The sequence below is a fragment of the Polypterus senegalus genome, chromosome 16, assembly GCF_016835505.1.
Source record: "Polypterus senegalus isolate Bchr_013 chromosome 16, ASM1683550v1, whole genome shotgun sequence".
NCBI classification, from domain to species: Eukaryota; Metazoa; Chordata; class Cladistia; order Polypteriformes; family Polypteridae; genus Polypterus; species Polypterus senegalus.
In genome coordinates, this window is record NC_053169.1 from 51235907 (window position 1) to 51255414 (window position 19508).

Here is a 19508-nt window from a genome sequence, read left to right on the forward strand (position 1 = left end):
CAAAAGCCATAGTATGTGACTGGGCATTTCCCAAAAATGCATTGTGAAGAAAGAAATAAAGCAGTAAAATAAATAACAATCCAAGTTCATACCTGACTGCTAGCTGACACTCCCACACAATAACAAGTGAAGGATAAAGTAAGGAACAACCAAAGTCTACTCTTGAATTCTGCAGATCACTCTTGCAAACAAGCAGGGAGAACAGCACGGCATCTTGGTCTTCAAACTGGCTTCCTTGGAGGGAACATCAACCATTTTCTATTACAGTAAAACCTTTATTATCTGTCACTCGGGCTAAATGCCAACCCCCACACTGGGATTCATTCCAAAGGACCAAATGCTTTGTTTGTTTTTTTCTTTGGACTGCTGCCAGCCCCAGATTAATGAATTAAACTAATCAAACGAATAGATTCATGGCTAGTTTGAAAGAATCACACCTAAGTGCTCGTGACTAGACTGGAGGTTTTCCTAGCAGTACTGGGTGCAAGGCATAAACCCACTCTGGAAAGGAAATCAGTACATCACAGAGCCCACTCACAGGGAACAATTCAGAATTGTCAGTTAAGCCTGAAATACAGAGAAAGCTATGATGACACAGGGAGAACATTAATTCAAACTCAGAAGACTGTGAGGCACCAGTACTGACCACTCTCTTCTCTTCTCTCCTCTTCATAACTCAATCTAATCTAATCTAATCTAAGAGCACTTGCTATAAATGACAAATATCATAAGTCTGCCTATGATTATCAGGGTAGCAGTAAACCATGGAAATGGAAAGCAAGAATACTGGAAAATAAGACCTGCATTAGGCATAAGTAAATAGTTGGTAGTTACAATTAGTTTTAATAATAATAATAATATACCCCAGACAGAGTCTTACACAAGACATCTCTTCACGACAAGATTTTAATACAAGCACCCAAAAAATGAGGAAATGACCAAAAGAAAACATTCCAACATGGACAAAACATAAGCTAAAATTATTTTTTCGCATTATCCCGTTTGTGTTCTTAATAGTTCATTCAAGGCATCAGCAAAGAAATCTCTGCCGTACTGAAAGACATTCCCTTCATAAATGATTTATTGTCCTTGAACATCATCATCATGTACTGTGAAAAGAGTTTTGAGCAAATGACTCACAACAGAAGGCAAATTTTTTATTCCCTATTCTCTTCCATATTATACACCCACTGCTGACTCTTCTGCAGATTTTGTTTTCTCCTGACAGCAATGCTGCTAAACCGGTCTGAGCCTGAACCACTTGGAGGAATGACTGTGGGAACCATATAAAAACAAGGCCTTCTCTCTCTCTCTCTCACTCACTCACTCACACACACGCACACCACACAAAGGGGAGTATAAAAAGGTTCTTGTATAACAGAACCAAGCAAGTGCTGTCTGCTCACCCCTTTTCAGGATGATTCAGGAGGAACTGTGCACCTGAAACATTTGAGATTCCTGAAGAAGTCCTACAAGCAAAAACAGGCTATACATCTGTCTAATGGAGCTCAAAGAACAGTCTGAACTACAGGACAGGAAAGAATGAGTGAAAATGCATCAAAGAAAGCTTTGTGCTTTCAACATAGCCATCTCAAAAGTACCCTTTGAGAGTAATAATTAGAAAGTTCAAAAGTTTTAATTTCACCAACCTAATTCCGAGTTCATAAATAACATAACAAAAGCATAAACAAGAAATTTGAAGTGTGCCAGAAATATTTAGTCCAGACAATGACGGAATGGAAATGATAATATATCATGGAAAAGCTGGTGATTCTGAAAGTAACAAGAAGACCAGAAACAATAAGATAGGCCCAAGCCTGAGAAGGGTGCAAATAAGCTCGATATGACTGTTGAATTGCTTCTTCAAAAAAAGCTTGTTTTCAGCTTGATGGTGGGTGCAGCTTGCACCGTGGGCTGACTAAGCCTACTGGCAGCTTTAGCTTTACTGCTGGCTTGGCTGGCTCTGATAGCAACTTCCAGTCGCGTCTTCAGCTCTGGGGCAGCTCCAATCACCATCTTAAAAGCATTTGGGTACAGAGGGCCAATGCGCACTAGGTCCTGGAGTGCAAACTCATGGAGGTCCTTGGAGGAAGGCGAGGCTGACAAGAAAGCATTTTCATCCAGGAGGTAGGAGATGAGGATGGGGACCAAAAGTGCAAGAAGCTGGACTCCTGAGAAACAAGGAAAGGTGGAATTAGAAGTCAAATAAGACAAAAGCCACTGAGTAAGTCCAGAGTTTGAGAAGCCATACATGCTAAAGTAGACAAGGAGTGAAGACGATGTGGTAATGAAGTGTAGAAAGATCTCATGTATGTTTAAGATTTTGCAAATTATACTACGGCAATGAATCCACAACCAACAAAGAAAGGGGAATGGTCAAGTTAAAATTTAACATGTCTGCTAAGAAAAATCAGGAATGTGGGATAAACTTGAATTAAATCACGTAACTTACCTGCATAACATTTTACTAATGATAATTTTCTAATATTAACATTTTCACAGTAAAAACCTTTGGCATAAAGGTAATTTCATACTAATGAGGCTGTTTTTGAAGAATGCTGTTGGTGAAACCAAAATTGTAGGATTTCATATTAAGTTTTTGTAATGTTCACAGAATTCAACTGAAACTAAAATTCAAATTGATGCTGAAGTCCTACATTTGTTGTTTTCCATCAATCAACATATGGAGCTTCGCCATCCAGTCCCTAAATATTTCTTCAACTGTTGGCAGATTGTCATTCACGAGGATTATACAATCAGTGGGCAGATTATTAGGAACAATTGTACAGCTGTTTACTCATGCTATTATTTAATCAACCTGAAATCATGAGACAGCATTGCAATAATCATGCAGATGCAGGTCACGAGCTTCAGAAAATGTTCACATCCTACACCAAAACGGAGAAAAAACGTGATCTCTGTGATTTTTGACTGTGGTGTGATTGTTGGTGACATATGAGTTGGTTTAACTACTTCTGTAACTGATGATCTCCTGGAATTTTCACACACAACTGACTCTAGAGATTACTCAGAATGGTGCAAAAAAAAAAAAACATCCAGTGGCAGTTCTGTGGACAGAAATTAACTTTTGTGAAGCAAGGCTACATAGAATTAAAATCTGGTTTGCTTCCTTCTGGCTGCTGGCGCTATTTTACATGAACTTGAGAATGGTGACGGAGAATCCATTCAGACATAGTAGTAAATGGCCAAGTTTTGGTGGAACCCACTTGGTAGGATTTCCCGCTGCCTAGGGCAAGCATCATGTGACTGTGACTTCCGGGGCAGGAAAGGGGACATTTTAGTGGGAAATTTTTTTTTAAAGGACAACCACTAACCAAGGAGGAAGAGGGAGAAAGGAAGCAACAAGGCAAAGGGTTCGGCTCTCTAAGCCAAGGAAGACGGTGGAGGCGAACTTCACCAAGGGATGTTGGCTGTTTGTGGAGTGGCCACCCAGAAGGAAAAAAATGGCGAGGTGAATTCTCAAGATGATGTGGAGGTTTCGGTATATGGACAGATCCTGGTTGATCCTGTTGGTGAGTCGGACTCACTCTCTATTGCTCAGAATAGTGTGAAATCAGCCGTATCTACCTGTTGCCAGTTTTCATATATTATTCAGAAAGAAACTCTAAGACAGGGTATTAATCATCACTTCATACTAACTGTTTTAAATCATTCCCATTCTTTTGTTGTGTTACTTTGAATATTTGTATCTCTTGGTGTTGGCATATTGTACTAGGGAGTGGTGCCTGTGGGAAATGGAATCACTAAACGAGTACCCTGTCACCTTTTATGTGCACGTTTAAATACTGTTTTCTTGATCACAATACACTTTCAGATTTAATCAACTGCATCTATCATCAGTTTTTGAGTATTGGCTGGAGCAGGAAGGGGGAAGAGGAGTCTAGGACCGAATATTTTAATGCTAGTATATCTTTCGAACAGCATCCACTTCTCTTATGAGCAGTGAAGTGTGGCAATCATACCTTTTATAAGTCTACTAGACATTAAGACGGGTGCTAGAACAGTAGTGCATGAACATTAGTAGGAACAGTCTATATTAAATGGCAAGGGACCTTGACCTCATTCTGTTTCTTGTCTTAATTTTTTTTTGTCAAAAATATTTTTTCAAGAAGCCTAAAGTAAAATAATAATAAAAATAAATTAGAAACGTACATGACAATACAGTAAGTATAATTAATATTGCCTTAGTGTAAAACTTTGTAACAATCTGTAAGACACAATATCTGAAGAAGATATTTAGGTAAAATTTTCAAATTTTCTTACCTCATGAAATTTTTCTGTACAATTTCATTATAGACAACATTTCTTGTAAATATTCTTTCTGAGTTTGGCAACAGTTTGCCTTGTTCAGGAATCTCTACAACCTTGACAACAACATCTGGAAAACTTCTAACTCTTGATAATGCAACATATAACTGACCATGGCTGAATACTGGTTCTGGCAAGTAAATGCCAACCTTTTCTAAGGTCTTCTTCTTTCTCTTTTAGCGTTTTTCTGACAGTCATTTTCTGTTTCTTCAATCGATCTATTTGCTCGTATTTTTCTTTGTCTTTCAGCCTTTCTTTTGTTGATGTTTACTTGTTGAGCTGACCGTTCTTCCAGGAGATGTTGCTTATATAGGATTTGATTGTCTGTGTCTTTTGTCCTACTTGACGTGTTCTTTTTTTGGGTGGCATGTTGTTAGTAGAAATGTCCGTAATATTTTCTCCTACAGTAATACTGGCTTGTATGTGGCTGTAATATGCATCCTTTATTATGTCTTTAATTTTCTCTCGCAGTAATACTGGTTTGTATTTCCATAAAATGCCTGTAATTTTCTCTGACATTAATACTGGCTTTGATGTCCGTAATATGACTTTCATTTTTTGTCACAACAGTGGGAAATCAGCAGAGTGTCCCCAGCAACTGATGTAATGTGTGGCGTGCTGCTTATAATCGTGCCTGTGGCGTCTCCCCAGCAAGTACTGTGCAGTTCCCCAGCAAGTATTTTAATCTGTGGGGACGTGCAACTGATTATTTTATGTGGCGTCTCCCCAACAACGGATTTTATGTGCGCTGCCGTGACTACCCAATCAGCACTCTCCCCACAATGGTGTCCTTTATATCTTATCATGCGCGGCCGTGGCAAGCCCATTCACTGTGTGCCCAGCTTCCAGTGTGTGTGCTTTATTTGCTTATCGTGCGCGGCGGCGGCTAGGATATTCACTGCGCGTCCAGCTTCCAGTGTGTGTGTGCATCCACGTGCCGAGCGCATGGGCGGGGCACGGTACAATGTGTGGCACGGCCCGCGCATGCGCACTTCACCAGAAGACACACACACACGGACACCTGGACGCACACAGGGGATTTATTAAAGAGGATTGTTACAACTGATAAGTGAGGTCTGAGGAGAATGGCCAAACTGGGCTGGGCTGATAGAAGGGAAACTGTAACTCAGACAACAGCAGAAGAGCATCTTAGAATGCACACGCGTTGAATCCTTAAGGCGGATGTGCTACCACTGCGGAAGACCATGTTGGGTCCTACTCTTGTCAGCCAAGAACAGAAATATGAGGCTGCAGATTGCACTGGTTGACCAAAACTGGACAGATAAGACTGGTAAAAAGTTGTCTTGCCTACCAAACTTTACAGTGTTACATTCAAGAACAGAAAACTTTAATTGTTTTATATAGCTTCAAAAAAGAAGCAAACAATTCCTCCATTTAGTGTCTCTATAATTTTATCAGAGTCTATGGAGTCTTACATAACATTAACTGATAAGATACATCAAATGAAACAAAAATCAGAATTGCAACATACGGTTGGCTTCCTCTGCCATTGCCACCAGTGTTTCCAGCACTCTTATTCCCTCCTGCACAGCCTGCAGCTCAGGGCCACTGCTGACTCGACTTTGTTCCACAGATCTTAGCTTTTCCACAAGCAATGGGGCCAGGGAATGGATGTATGGAGTAGCCAGTGCCCGGTTATTGTGTTGGAAAAGAGACAGCAAAAGCTGGTAGCATTTAGCTTGTACCTGCATGGAAGAGCAAGTCAGAGATGTTTGTGTTAATGCCTTTGAGGAAAGGAGCTATTAAAGATTAATAAATGTGTAGATGATTTTATGGTAGAAAATTTAATAACAAATTGATAACTGTCTAAAATGCCACCATACTGAATATCTACTGGTGGGCTGGGCAATACAACCCAAAATGAATGCATGTAAATCAATAATGATAAATTAACAATTTAAAAACCCTAGTTCAGAAATGCCACTTACTGAACAGTGTTTGTTGTTCTGGCACCCAGATAACTCAGCATAGGTTTTATATGTTGTAAGAGTACATTTTAAACATGCAAAACTGTTAAAGCTGCACAAACTTCATCTGAATGTCTTACAAATAACTCGAGAGCTTCAAGCAAAGTTTATTTTACATTTATGGAACATTTTAGCATACTACACAATACATATTTACTATGGTGATTTTTTATGAAATGCAAAATAAATGTATGAATCTCACATATACATTTTCAACAAATTGATAAAGAATAACACATTCTGTGAAAAAAGGTGACATTTTAAAGGAATACTCAATCCAAAAATGATTTATATCTTTTAATGTACACCTTACTTAATGAACTTAGTAGAGATGACTGAGAAAACATTTTTTGCTGTCCATTCTGCATGAATATATGACAAAGTTATAATATAGTAGAAGTGACCAATGATGTACAATGGCAAACAATGCAGAAAATGGCCCATGAAAAACAGAAAAAAAAATTTCATACTACTCATGTCACACAATCCATGAGTCAGATATCCAGTCGTACGCTCAAAATGTGTAAGACACATTCTTTTTTGCTACACTATTGTTAAAGAAAACTAAAGCCTCATGGGAGTGACTTTTTGAATTGAAGGCAGGCCTCTTGACCAGTGAATGAGGGGGAGAGGCAGGTCTACAATTCAAAAAGTCAATTGCATGAGGTTTTAGTTATTATTCATGATGGGCACGAATTATTCTGGAAGTATCTATTAACAGTACTTTAATAAAAAAAAAAGCATGTGTTTAGCACATTTTCAACATACAATTGGATAACAGAGATGTAGATTATGTAACACAAGATTCCCCATCCTTCTGAACCCATAGTCTGCCAGTGGGCACCATTACTTTGGCCAAGACTGCATTGTCCTGAACTGGCCCTACACTCTTCGAATTCCACCACATGGTTGTGCTTCAAATGAGGCGACAAGCATGTTACAATTAGTTGCAGCAACGGTTTCCATAAATCTAAATTTGACTTTAGTTTATTCACTGTTCTGTTTACTCTAGCAGCAGCTGACCAAATGATCAACACTGCATCCTATTTAGATCGGCAGCTCATCTTCATTTGTAGCTGACTCATCCCTGCCTGTCTGGAGGTCAGCAAAAGCACTCATGTTTTCCCATGCCTGAGAGACTCCTATTGTTTTGAATGAAGGGCGAGGGTTGGAGGAGACAGAAGCATGTGACTGGACAGTGTGACTACAAATGGGTAATGTAGTTTTCTTTTTTTTTCCTGAAAGTACACAGTAGGAAGCTTTTACCAAACATACTAGTATGACCCAATTAGTCTGGCGAGAGCTTCTTCTTGTTGGTATCAGTTATTTTCTGGAGCAAAATACTGATGTGGGTTTGGCTCCCTTGGGGATTTGTCACTGTTCTACAGGGCTTCCATAGTCCTAAACTTCACAACATTCTTCTGCCATGCCCTATATTGATCAAATAGCAAAACACAGCTGACTGTTACTTTTTTCAGCTTCTCTAGCTTTATGTATCCTCGGCTGTCACCTGTGGTTGTGCTGAGGCGAGGCAGATGAAATCTGCTTTTAGCGTGGTGTACTTCAAAACTAATTAAAATCATTAAAAAAATCTGGATTTGAGTACCAGTAGGCTTTGCGCCCTAGGAACCAAGTTACCAGAACTATCCTATAACATTTAAGTAATTATTTACTGCTCTGATGCTGATCTTTCTGACCATAAAATAGGTCATTACGACAGCAATTGACAAGAATTCATAATTAATTTCAGAATTACGGCATTTGAAGGTTCCTCTAGAGTGCCTCTTTCTCTCTCACGATTTGGCTCAAAAACTAATCAGCACATTAACGTCTCATAGCTGGCTTAAATTTTGAGTTTGGTATTTTTCTGTTCAGCCATTTTAGTTCTAGACTATCCTCAAGAAACTGTGACACACAGACACACACACACATCATTGAGATATCAAGGTTTTCGGTATCAGGGTACCCTAAAACCCTGAGATCCATTGAAAACCTGAGATTGTAATTTTTGACGCACCTAAATCTTTCACCCCTCTCCCATAAATGATACGTTATGGTGGGGACGAGAGTAAAGCTAAATAAATAAAGTGGCTGTGGTGCTCCTGCTGTATTTACAAACAACTGCTCACTGTGGAGGGCCCAATATGAAATTTAAAATACATAACTGATACATCCAAACTTCACAACTGGCCAAAATAGAGTAAACGGCAGTCCTACCCATGGATCTCCTGAATTTAGGGCATGTTTGAAGCAGTTCATGCAACCATTCTGCAAAGATGTGACACCCACAATCTCTGAGCCGGCATGCAACAGAAAAAGAGTGACTGCCGTCAGCATGCTCACTTCATCCATGTCAGGACGGGATTCATCTGAAAAAGTAAGAAATAAAAGAAAATGACAACATTTATCTAGAAAAACTGAGGGGCACAATTGACAAATTATTTCATTTTAAAAATGGCACAGAAACAGAAAGTTGTGTAAAAGCAAAAAGTAAACTGAGAAAAACAGCATCAAGGATTAATTACAAAAATGGCGATTTGTTAACATTTCATTTAAACTCAAGCATTTAACCAGAATGAATAATCAGAATAGTCTAGGGAATTGTGTGCAGAAACCAGGCCTTCTGTATGTTATGTAAGACTTGAAGCATTTTCAACTGCCATATTACATTTTCTCCTGGTTAGATGTTTTAAGTAAGGTGAAAAAATGCTGCATTATTGTGGAGTTAATGGAACTTACCACGGTTATTATGGGGTAGCCTACAGTCACACCATAAGCTTAACACACAAACAGACCCTATTCACTTATGGACAAATTATGAGTGACACCTGCACAGCCTGTTACTCCTTAGTAACCCACATAGAAACTAGCTAGCTTGGCATGAACCATACATGGTTATTCCTGGATATAACTCAGACCTAAGGCTAACTTGGTCCCTGAGAATTACCTAAAGGACGATACAACTTCACAGTGTCTCTGGAAATAACCTTGACCTAAAAGGCTGACACAGCTTGACCCCCAAGAATAATCTAGACTTGGAAGATGGTACTCCTTGGCTAAAGCCATTTACCAGTTAACAATGAGCTACCCCACCATGATGTCCTTCTGTTGGGGGTCTCACCTTAGCCTGTTAACCCTGTGGAAAAGAAAGTGGCAATCTTCCCCAACCCGGTGCCCTGTATTTACTTTACTATTGCAGTCACACAAGATATGGATAATAGAGAAAAGCGGTATTTATTCCAAAAGATTAACAGCAAGTGAACTAAGCAAAATAAATTATAGAAAATAGTGAATAACAGTGAAGACTAGATGTAAAGCCCTAACATACCCCTGCCTCCAAGTCAGTTAGTTTACAAAGATTAACAGCAAATAAAACATTAGCGTCAAGGAGTTGAAGTTTTGGGCAGCTTTGAAATTGAGCAGTTGGGCAAATGCATGGAGAATATTCCAGAACTGGATAGGCTTTTAAAAAATGTTTTCTGGAAAGTGTAACCTGCCCTTCCTATGCTGGAGGTTTATCAGTCGTTTGTACCTTGTGGTAAACCCTTTGTATTTACTTTCATGAAGTCTCCTCTTGATTGTAGACTTTGGCAATGAAAGTTCTACCTCCAGGAGAGTGTTCGGTTGGACTGAATGTTGTGGAGGGGTTCTTTTTCATCAAGGTAGGAATTCTGCAATTACCCAGTACAGTTGTTGAATGTGGTTTTCCAGGCCTTCTGGTGTTGCTGGGCTCACCTGTGTGTTCCTTCTCTTTAACACTAGAATCCCTGAAGGCTACGAAAAAACTCGTAATCCCAGGCCACCATAAATTTCTTTGCACCTCTCCATTAGTGCCTGTTGTTTTGCATATTATGTATTCCATGCCTACAATGATCTATGTAAATGTAGGATGACAGGAAATGCAAGGCAACACCTAAACAAGAAACCTTTTTCATGTTATAGTATTAATGACAAAATTTTGACATGAAGTGTATAATGTGTGAAGACTGACGTCCAAATATCAAATGAGTACTTTCACAAATGGTACAAGTGTAACAAAACAAGTGCTTTTATTCAAAAATACATCTGAAGAAATAGAAATCGGGTTAGGATACGATGCTGACACAACTGTTTGGGTGGTGAAGTGTGTAAGAACTTCTGACACATAATCAAGAGGTTGTGGGTTCGATTCTGTTTTTTCATAGGCTTCAGGGATTCGAGTGTTAAGAATGTACCAAATGGTTGATTTGACCACTCCTGGTGTTTCTGCTATGTCTTTAAAATGTTTGTTTTGTTTTTTCAGTCTAATAATGGCCTGTTTTTACTTTCATGGACAGATCTTTGGACAACATATTGTGACTGCTTCCAAATGCAACTTCCATACTTGGAATCAACTCTTCTTCAGGCCTTCTACCTGCTTAATAGCTTAATAGGAACTGCTCACACCTGGCTATGGAACAGCTTGTCAGTCAAATGTCCAAAAACTTTTGAGCCCATGAAAATATGGGGACCATGTATAAAAATTGCTGTCTTTTCTAAACGGCTCATACAATGTTTTTATTAAACGCTATAAATTAAAGGTGAAAGTCTATACTGCAATCACATAATGATTGCTTTATTTCAAATCCATTGTAGTTGCATAAAAATTATGAAAATTGTGTCAATGTTCAAATACTTATAGACCTGACTGTAGCTGTGATGGATGCACTGTGCTGCACAGGTAAATGTGAGCAAACACCGCAGATGCATTTTAATGTCAAATTTACTCCTGATAAGTTATACATGGATATAATCTATACATGAAACACATGTTAAAAGGAATTTTTGAGGAATCTAACAGTCATTGGATGAAATATGTGTCATGTTTTAAATACTGTAGAAGTGGGATGCTTCAAAATGAGCTAAGTGCCAAATGTAGAGATGTAAAGGGTTAAGTATGAAGACCAGCCATCTCTGGAAATTCTGAGATTTTACTACTTCCAAGAGACAGCATTCTAAATACCTATAACTATACCTGGTTGCAATTTCTCAAATATCCTACTAGATTCTAAGGTATTTGAACAAGTACGACTTCGTTCATCAGCTTACTCCTGGACTGTCCCTCTTAATACATAATACTGTGGAAATTCTAAAAATAACAGAGGTAACTTCTAGAGGTCACATGTAAATTTACATGGTAAACTATGGCTGTCGCTGAACATGACAATGTCATTCCCTAATTAAGATGGTTGTACTCACCAGGTTGTGAATACTCCAGCACTGACGCTAGAGTGCTCCGGATAAGGCCTGTCCACTCTTTGTGCGTCTTTTCAGTTTTTGCCAGTGAGCAAGTTATCACAGTTTTAATACCCTGCAGGGCAGCAGAAACAGGTGGGGGAACCTGATTGTCTGCTGTCTTCTCTGCCGTTTCTCGAAGTACACCCGTGAGAAGATACAGGATTGTGGGCAGCACAGTCATGTTTCCTGTTCATTGGAGGAGAGAGGAAAACAAAACAACACATGAAGCACTAAGTCAAAGTTTATACTGGTTAGGGGGCAAAACTGTTATCCTGAAGGTATTTTCACTTTAAACAAAGATAAGCAGGTGCAGAAACCCAATAAACTACAATCTGTAAACACAGAGAAGTCTCTTTTACCACAATGTTACATATTGACATGAAGGATACAACCAGAGGAAGTGTTTACAGTATTAGTTATTTTAATATAGGAAACAGTTCACAAAACAAAATTATCATTTGGTGATCCCTTTCCCAAGGCAATGTATAATATTCGAATAGGATTCTTTATATACTTTTTTTTGTTAAACACACATTTGGGTTAAGCGACTTGCTTCAAAAGTACCACAGATATTGGGAAGCATGAATTAAACTAGCAAACCTCTGGTCTGAAGTCAAATGCTATGGCCACTAACCCTCACTGCAAGTCGATATTAAGAAAACATTTTTAAAATACAAGATCATATTGGAAACGTGAGACATCCAACGGATTTAAACAACATTATTCTGCAAAAAATCATAAATATTTCTAGGTCTTTTGCCACTCTATGGTAACTCATTACTATTTATGAGCAGGTTGAAACCTTCAATCAAATCATATTGGTGTGTAAACAAATAGCTATGAAGCCAGTTTTAGAACAAACTAAAACTGAACCATGAGTTGAGTCAAGCAATAGTGATGACAATGTGAATTGGCCAGCAAACACTGGCACAGACAGTGAAACTGATGATTGTGACACTATACAATCCACTGTGATATTGCATATTGCGCATGACGAATTTTGTCCTATGAAAATTCACCGTTGTGCAAATAGCTTTGTGGCCAAAAAAAAAAAAAAGGCAAAATGATTGCAATTAAGTGAAAGGAAAAGAAACACATTAACCTCCTCCCATGTTTATTTCAGGGTAAATGTGAAAGTCACTATGCCTTTCATTATGGCATCCTAAAATAACACAATCTATGTATCACTCATGCAGATCAGTCACAGACATTCTACCCAGAAAAAATATAACAGAGGTGTGTAAAGAAACATGCTTCTACTGTCCTGACTGCAACATCGAGCTACGCATTGGTAACAGTTTCTAAACGCATCACATGAAGGACATGAACTAAATCTGCATCAGTACATCAGTGGAAAACAGGCAGACCTTTCCTACTCTATTTTATATTGAAGTTTTAGAAGTTACATGTTTCTTTTACACATAACACTTTTTCTTGGTGAACATAATTCATTATTAGCTCATTTTTCTGGGGGAATACACAATGCTAAAGGAGGGTAACAGTCCAATAATGCTCTGATCATTCACGTGTCCAAAGATTCCAAGTACATAATTTAGAAAAAATAAAAAAATTAGTTTGCGCTAGCAATAATGTGTTAAAAATCTTAATATTTTTGACTAAAAAAAACATGTAAGAAATATGACAGGATCACTCCATCTATTTCTTGAGCTTGCTTTTTTCTATTACACGGTTACAGGAAACTAGACCTTGTCTTGAAAGCCATGAGTGCAAAGACAGAACCAGGTATAGATTATAGGCAGGCGAATTTGCCCCGTGATGGACATCTAACAAGAGTCTGCCATATGGCCCAAAATCCATATCATGTTATAAGTGAAGATTCTGAAAGGCTTACTAGATACCAGTATAATGTACTTGTATATACTTTACAGACTGAAACTTATCCTGTTCCAAAAATATTACTAATCAGTCATGTCAGTCAGTTATTATCCAACCATAATGAATTTAACCCTACATGCCTTGAAATGCTTGTTAATACACTGTTACTCAAACTGATTCGACTGCAGGTGTTCATGTCTTCTGAACCAGTACAAGTGTAGGTTTGATCTCTTTTACTGGCTCATTTGTTAACACAGCTGCTGTCAAACACATCAGAAGATGTGGCTCTTTCCTATTTTGTTTGCATCGACTCTCAAATTAGGTTGCACCACACAGCACTCTGGGTAATTCTCTTAAAAGGAGTAGGCTCACATACATGCAAGTCCAAAAACTTTAACTTAATAACTTTAAAACTCTAATAAATCAACAGATTTGCATTTCCCATTTCTTCTCATGTGCATGTTTTATGTTTAAATGTGTTTTTCAAAAAAAAGTTTTAGCAAACTGGCAAAACAGCTTTCTCAAAACTCCACACCATATGAAGTGTTTCATCCAGTATGCCAAATCAACCGGTATATCGCCCCATTCTAACATCTGGCAAGTATGTGTGCACCCAAACAGACAAAGCGAGCTTTGCCAGCTCCATAAGAGACACTGACTGTACCTCTGAGGCTATATGCGAAGAGCACTAATCGGTTTTCCCACATGTGTCACCACATAGGCGAGCAAAATCATTAGAATTTAAAATGTTAAAAAAACAATAATGCTTGCTCTTTACAGCAGAATTAACTTTTCAACCACATGGAGTTCTGAATTTCTATTAAAGCGGTTTCCATTTAGCTGTGGTATGTAAAACACAGGACGTTAAACAGACAAGCCACTTTTATGTTTGCAAGGTCCAAAACACCAGTGTTCCTTACTCCTTTTAACTCCGCTATGTGCACTGTATTTCTGGGTGTGTGCTCATTGGCTGTCAGAGCTCACTCACACACACACACTCATCTGCTCTTTTGAATTAAGACATAATCAACCATGTTTGATTTTGTCAGAGTGAGTCATAGATTGTTTGGACTGAATTCCTTGGTATAAGACTACACGACTGTTACCAACTTGCCAAATTTATGCAAGTGAAGTCTACAACTGGGAAGGGGAAAAAAAAAAAAAAAAACCACACACTGAAAAAACTGACTAATGTGACAGGCCCTTAAGGTACACTGTATCTGAAGCAGTGCATATGGAGGTGGGTTCATAAAAAGGCAAGTGCATTTCATAAGAATAAACCTAAACTGAAATAGTTTACTGTAAACTGTAGGAGACAAAACTGACACATATGAGAAGAACATGCCGATTCAACATAGACACCTAACACCAGCATTAGACAACTATGAAGGTGGGAAGTTAACTTAATGGGATACAATCCACGTATACGTGGCTGCATATCTAACACTTAAAACTGCTGTGGTCCAAGATCCTCTGCCATACCAGCTCTTCACCAGTCTTTTTCAGAATGCCTCAAAAAATCTTTACATAGTGATAAACTACCTGCTGGTGAACACAAGGATGGCAGATCGGCCAGTATGGTAACAGTAGCTGCCACTAGTCTGGCATTCTCCTCTGGGAGCCGTTGTGCCTTATATGCTACATGGCTTGGAGAATCCTTCACTTTGGTGTTGAGATGGGGCAGCTGTCGGACTAAGATGAAAACCAGCAACTCCATGGCTGCAAACACCAATGACTTTCCAGGGACTAACCCTCCAGATTCCCCTCCTTCTCCAAGTACAGAAGGTGCATCTTGCTCCCCCGTATCCTCAGCTGTGAAGAGAAAAAAAGAAGGCTGAAGGTTTGAAATATAAAGAGAAAACACACCCAATATTTTTTAATTCATACCAAGCTTAATCTAGTAATTATAATTTTAACACTATACACATCAATAATATTACAAGTTATGTGTCTGTCCCCAACAAATATGGAAAAACAAACCTCCAATCATCAAGCATACCCATACCATCTAGTGTGATATGGTGGCAGATATTGCATTAAGTGACTATCTGAATCTACCAACTTTGATGGGACCTACTAATGGCAGTGCCCAGGATCTTGAATACTTACTTTATTTTCTATTAAGGATTGAAAAGCCGATATCATTACATCTAAAAGAGGAGTAGAACAGAAGAGGGAAAAAAAACAGAGAACTGGACCAACCCTAATCTTATCTTCCCTGTACAGGTCCATCTCTAAGCAAATAATTTCTCCATATAAGCCTTATACTATGAGTTGGTGTAACTAACCTGTTTATCCATTGAGGTGCTCAGTCAAAAGGACTTAATCACCTTAATAACAATGAGCACTTGTCTCATCTTACCTGTTGACATTAACTTTGACCAACCTTAACAGGAAAAAAAAACCATGAATATACAGTAAACCCATTTCAAAGGGATATGCGAGGTCAGGGTTTGACCAAAAGTCCTTAGCTCACCATAGTATCATGCCCTCTGACAGTTCAAGAGATCTTATCTCCGATTCCTGGCACCACCATGCCTTTGTCATCATTGCTCTAAAAATGTAATTCCTTAAGAATTAAAATTCCTCAGGAAGTCCACGCTATTGGTAGTCTAATGCCAGGTTTGCTGGACACTTTCCTTTTCTTACTCCCCATACTGTTTGCAATCTCTGAAGGAGAGAGCCTTAGAAAATGGCATACTTCTTACTCAGTGATCAATGTGGTTTCATCTCGGTGGTCTATTCAGATAACAGGCCACTCCATCTGAAAGGGCTATATCCAACATTTCTTTTTTAAAGTGTATTTTATTTAACAGAAATAAATAGAATCAGTATCCCACAGTTCACTCAAACTAGTAATATGGCAGCACAGCCATTGTGTAAAAAGCAGAAACAAAATTCACAAAACTAAAGTTACAAAACATTCACAACTTCTATTACTTACCCATACATACACCCCTTCTTACACAAAATGAGTATAGCACACCTTTAACTTGGTATAAGCATTAATTTAGTCAAGGCAGCTTACCCTTAGCATATCTCCTTTCTTGCAGACAATCTTGAGTGGCGCGTATCACTTCTTGAACAACACCAGTCACCTGAAGTTGGACTGATGTGGGATCTCGAGTGAGCAGAAGACGATGTAATACATTTAAAAGTTCAACCCCAAGGAGCTATGAAGAAATAAAAGTCAGTTATACAAGGCAACGACAAACAAATAATTGACAGTAAACCACAATCTATTGCATTATATCCAATTCAGGCTATCCTAATCTAGTCCTGGTGGTCATGAACAAGCCATAGAACATACCTAAGAACAGTAGCAGGCAACTATGAGGACAAGGAGGATGCTGAAGAAGGACCCTATTTACAGTTAATTACTATCTACTAAGAACAAAAGAAGAAACTGATGCCAAGTAGGCATCAACACAGAAACTGGTCAAATTAATACAGACAGGGTGATGTCACTGATCTTAGGTGAAAAAGTAATGAGTTACATATAATGAGAATATGCAACTAGGACAAGACTGGAACAGGATAATAAAGTCTACGATTATGAAAATATATTTTACATGCTGCTGGATGGTGATGTGACTATATGTTTGTTTAACATCATAACTAAATGTAATGATGACAACACTGCTCCATCTATTCCAGCATGTCTGTTAAACCCATGGACTCATCTGGCTCCATTAATATGTGATAACACAGGAGTATACGGTTTTAAAAATGTTTACAATGGACATATAAAGCAAAAAATATACAATTTTAGTATTAACATATGCTGTATATAGATATAGAAATATTATGTATATGTACATTTATACTCACTGTATATATACATACACACACACGCGCGCTCATATGTGTGCACTAACTCAACCTTGCCATTTACTGTTTGATCTAATGAGGCAAAAATGCTAGAATTCATCAGCATCAATAAAAATATGTTACAAAAAAAAAACAAAAAAACATTGCTGCATTTTTATATAACAAAGAAAACACAAATTTATACCACAAATGCAAAAACACAAGGTAAATATGGCTTACTCATGGTTAAGGGATGAAATCAAAGAAAAGAGTACAAATGTCTTCATAGAGATGTTGATTCTTTAACTCACCTGGTCATCAGCAATGTGGACCCTAGCAGAAGGGCAATCAAGCAAGGTCCGCAAGGCCTGCAGACACGCTGTCACATGTTCTATGGGCTCTTCAGCTCTTGGAAAACATAGGAACTCAATACTGACACCTACAGTACAGTGAATGCAAAATGATTCAGCAAACAGAAAAACATTTAGCATTAAAGACAACTTTTGAACAGGATTACTTTTAGAAAATGCTAGCTGGCAACAAATGACATTATTTTCCTTAAAGAATAGGTTCTGCAAAGAAAAACTGAATAAACAGTCCATGAAAATGAAAAGATGGATAGAAAGGAAAAAAGGACCAAAAAGGACTACATGAATACCTCAAATACCAATATTTTTTGCAACTGATCTATAACACAAATTAGAGCATATTCACTTTACATTAGTCTGTTTTTATCTCAGTAATATCAAAACAGTGTGGAGAGATCAGGGATTTAAAAGTGAATCTAATTTGAACTTTACAATTAAATTCTGGCATAACCTTGATACTTTCAAGTTAGAAATGTCATTAAAATTATTTCTTTTTTCCTGAAGCAAAAAAATCATAACTTAAAATACTACGGACGATAACAATATAAAACTGCTCATATATGATAGCCCCTAAAGTGATTAAACATGTTTTTTTCTCTTGCATGGTAAAAGAGCACAGTGTAACATGTCTAGTATTAAGAGTTCTTGTCTTTCTTGAAACTTTTTTGGGTTTTTTTGACACTTACCAAGGAGAAGGTGCATCTTGTCTCTCACAGCATTCTCAGGGGATTTAGCAGCAGGTGGTGTGCTTGAATTTTGGTTTAGGACAACCGCTGCTGCAGCTTTCTGGGAATTTGTAAGGCCTTCCTCTGATGGATCATTCACAGAAAACCCAGTGCTGCTGAGCCATGTTGCCACTGCATGTAGAATGGGGGCCCAAGAGTTTCGGTAGTGAAGCCGTGCCATATCAATTGTTTCAGGTGTGTAAAACGCTCCTCCTTTTAAGAGATAAAATATGTCAGAAGTACTGTCTCTAAAACTATTTTTAAATTATGCCAGTTGGTGAGATATCCACATACAGTACATAATTCGAAAGAAAGCAAGTGAGCATATATAGTAAACAGTAAAAATTAAAAACAATCACAGTGTAAATGTCATTTCTTGTTTTAATGCAGCTGAATAACCCACTGGCATGCATCGTTTTCTATGTATTATAAATTGTGCCTCCTCCCTGTTCCCAGTGCTTTTCTGGCATTAGCCTACAAAAACTGGATACTGAAAGTATTCAAACCCATTCTGCACACTTCATTGTGTTGTGGAAGTTTAAAACGGATACATTTGCCATTTTGAACCATTACTACACTCATGGTATATTACTTGTTTGTCTTTTATTTATTGTACTTGCACCGTTTACAAATGTAGCTTTTACAATTTCTTTGTAGTGGTACAATGACAACAAAAGCTTTCCAATTCTAATTCTAAAATGCTTAATTTAAAATGCACAAGAGAAAAAAAGAAGTAGACACAACACAGTCATTTAAAAAATATAGTCCTTACTAGAAATGGCCAGGAGGATACAAAAATGTAGATGAATAAATAAGTTATTTATCTGTTTGTAACATGTAAGAGTGTAGGGTTTTAAATCTGAACATTCTTCATTTTTCAAAAATGGTCAGAGATATAAACTAACGAATGACCACAAATTAACACTCGCCACTACTCCCATCCCGACAGCCAGTTCATACATCTAGAAGCAAGCAGCCAACAATGCACTAAAAATGAGAGGACTCCTAACTCCTGCCCTCACTAACATGAAACACAGGCCCTCGTTTTGATGACCTCTGCTTTTCTGTGCCTTACACAGCTGTTTGTCAGCTTTACAATTTGATGGGAAATCAATAAAAGGTCTTAAAGTCAAACTAGGTGCACTTGTCTTCTCTAGTGCGGTTTTCAGTAAATAGTTACCAGACACAAAATCCTT

At 38.0% G+C, this 19508-nt stretch overlaps 1 protein-coding gene across 2 annotated transcripts in view; it reads right to left on the reverse strand.

The window, feature by feature from the left end:
- Positions 1-820: 820 nt before the first annotated feature.
- The window catches only part of heatr5b (HEAT repeat containing 5B), a 121793-nt gene continuing 103105 nt past the window's right edge, over positions 821-19508 (reverse strand). For both annotated transcript variants that reach the window (XM_039737848.1, XM_039737847.1), the window contains exons 29-36: positions 18274-18525; positions 17531-17658; positions 16438-16582; positions 14952-15221; positions 11535-11759; positions 8535-8686; positions 5822-6035; positions 821-2171 (exon numbers count right to left, since the gene is read on the reverse strand). In XM_039737848.1, the coding sequence (XP_039593782.1) occupies positions 1864-2171; positions 5822-6035; positions 8535-8686; positions 11535-11759; positions 14952-15221; positions 16438-16582; positions 17531-17658; positions 18274-18525 (1694 nt within the window). In that variant the 3' untranslated portion in view covers positions 821-1863. The remainder of the gene's footprint in view (positions 2172-5821; positions 6036-8534; positions 8687-11534; positions 11760-14951; positions 15222-16437; positions 16583-17530; positions 17659-18273; positions 18526-19508) is intronic.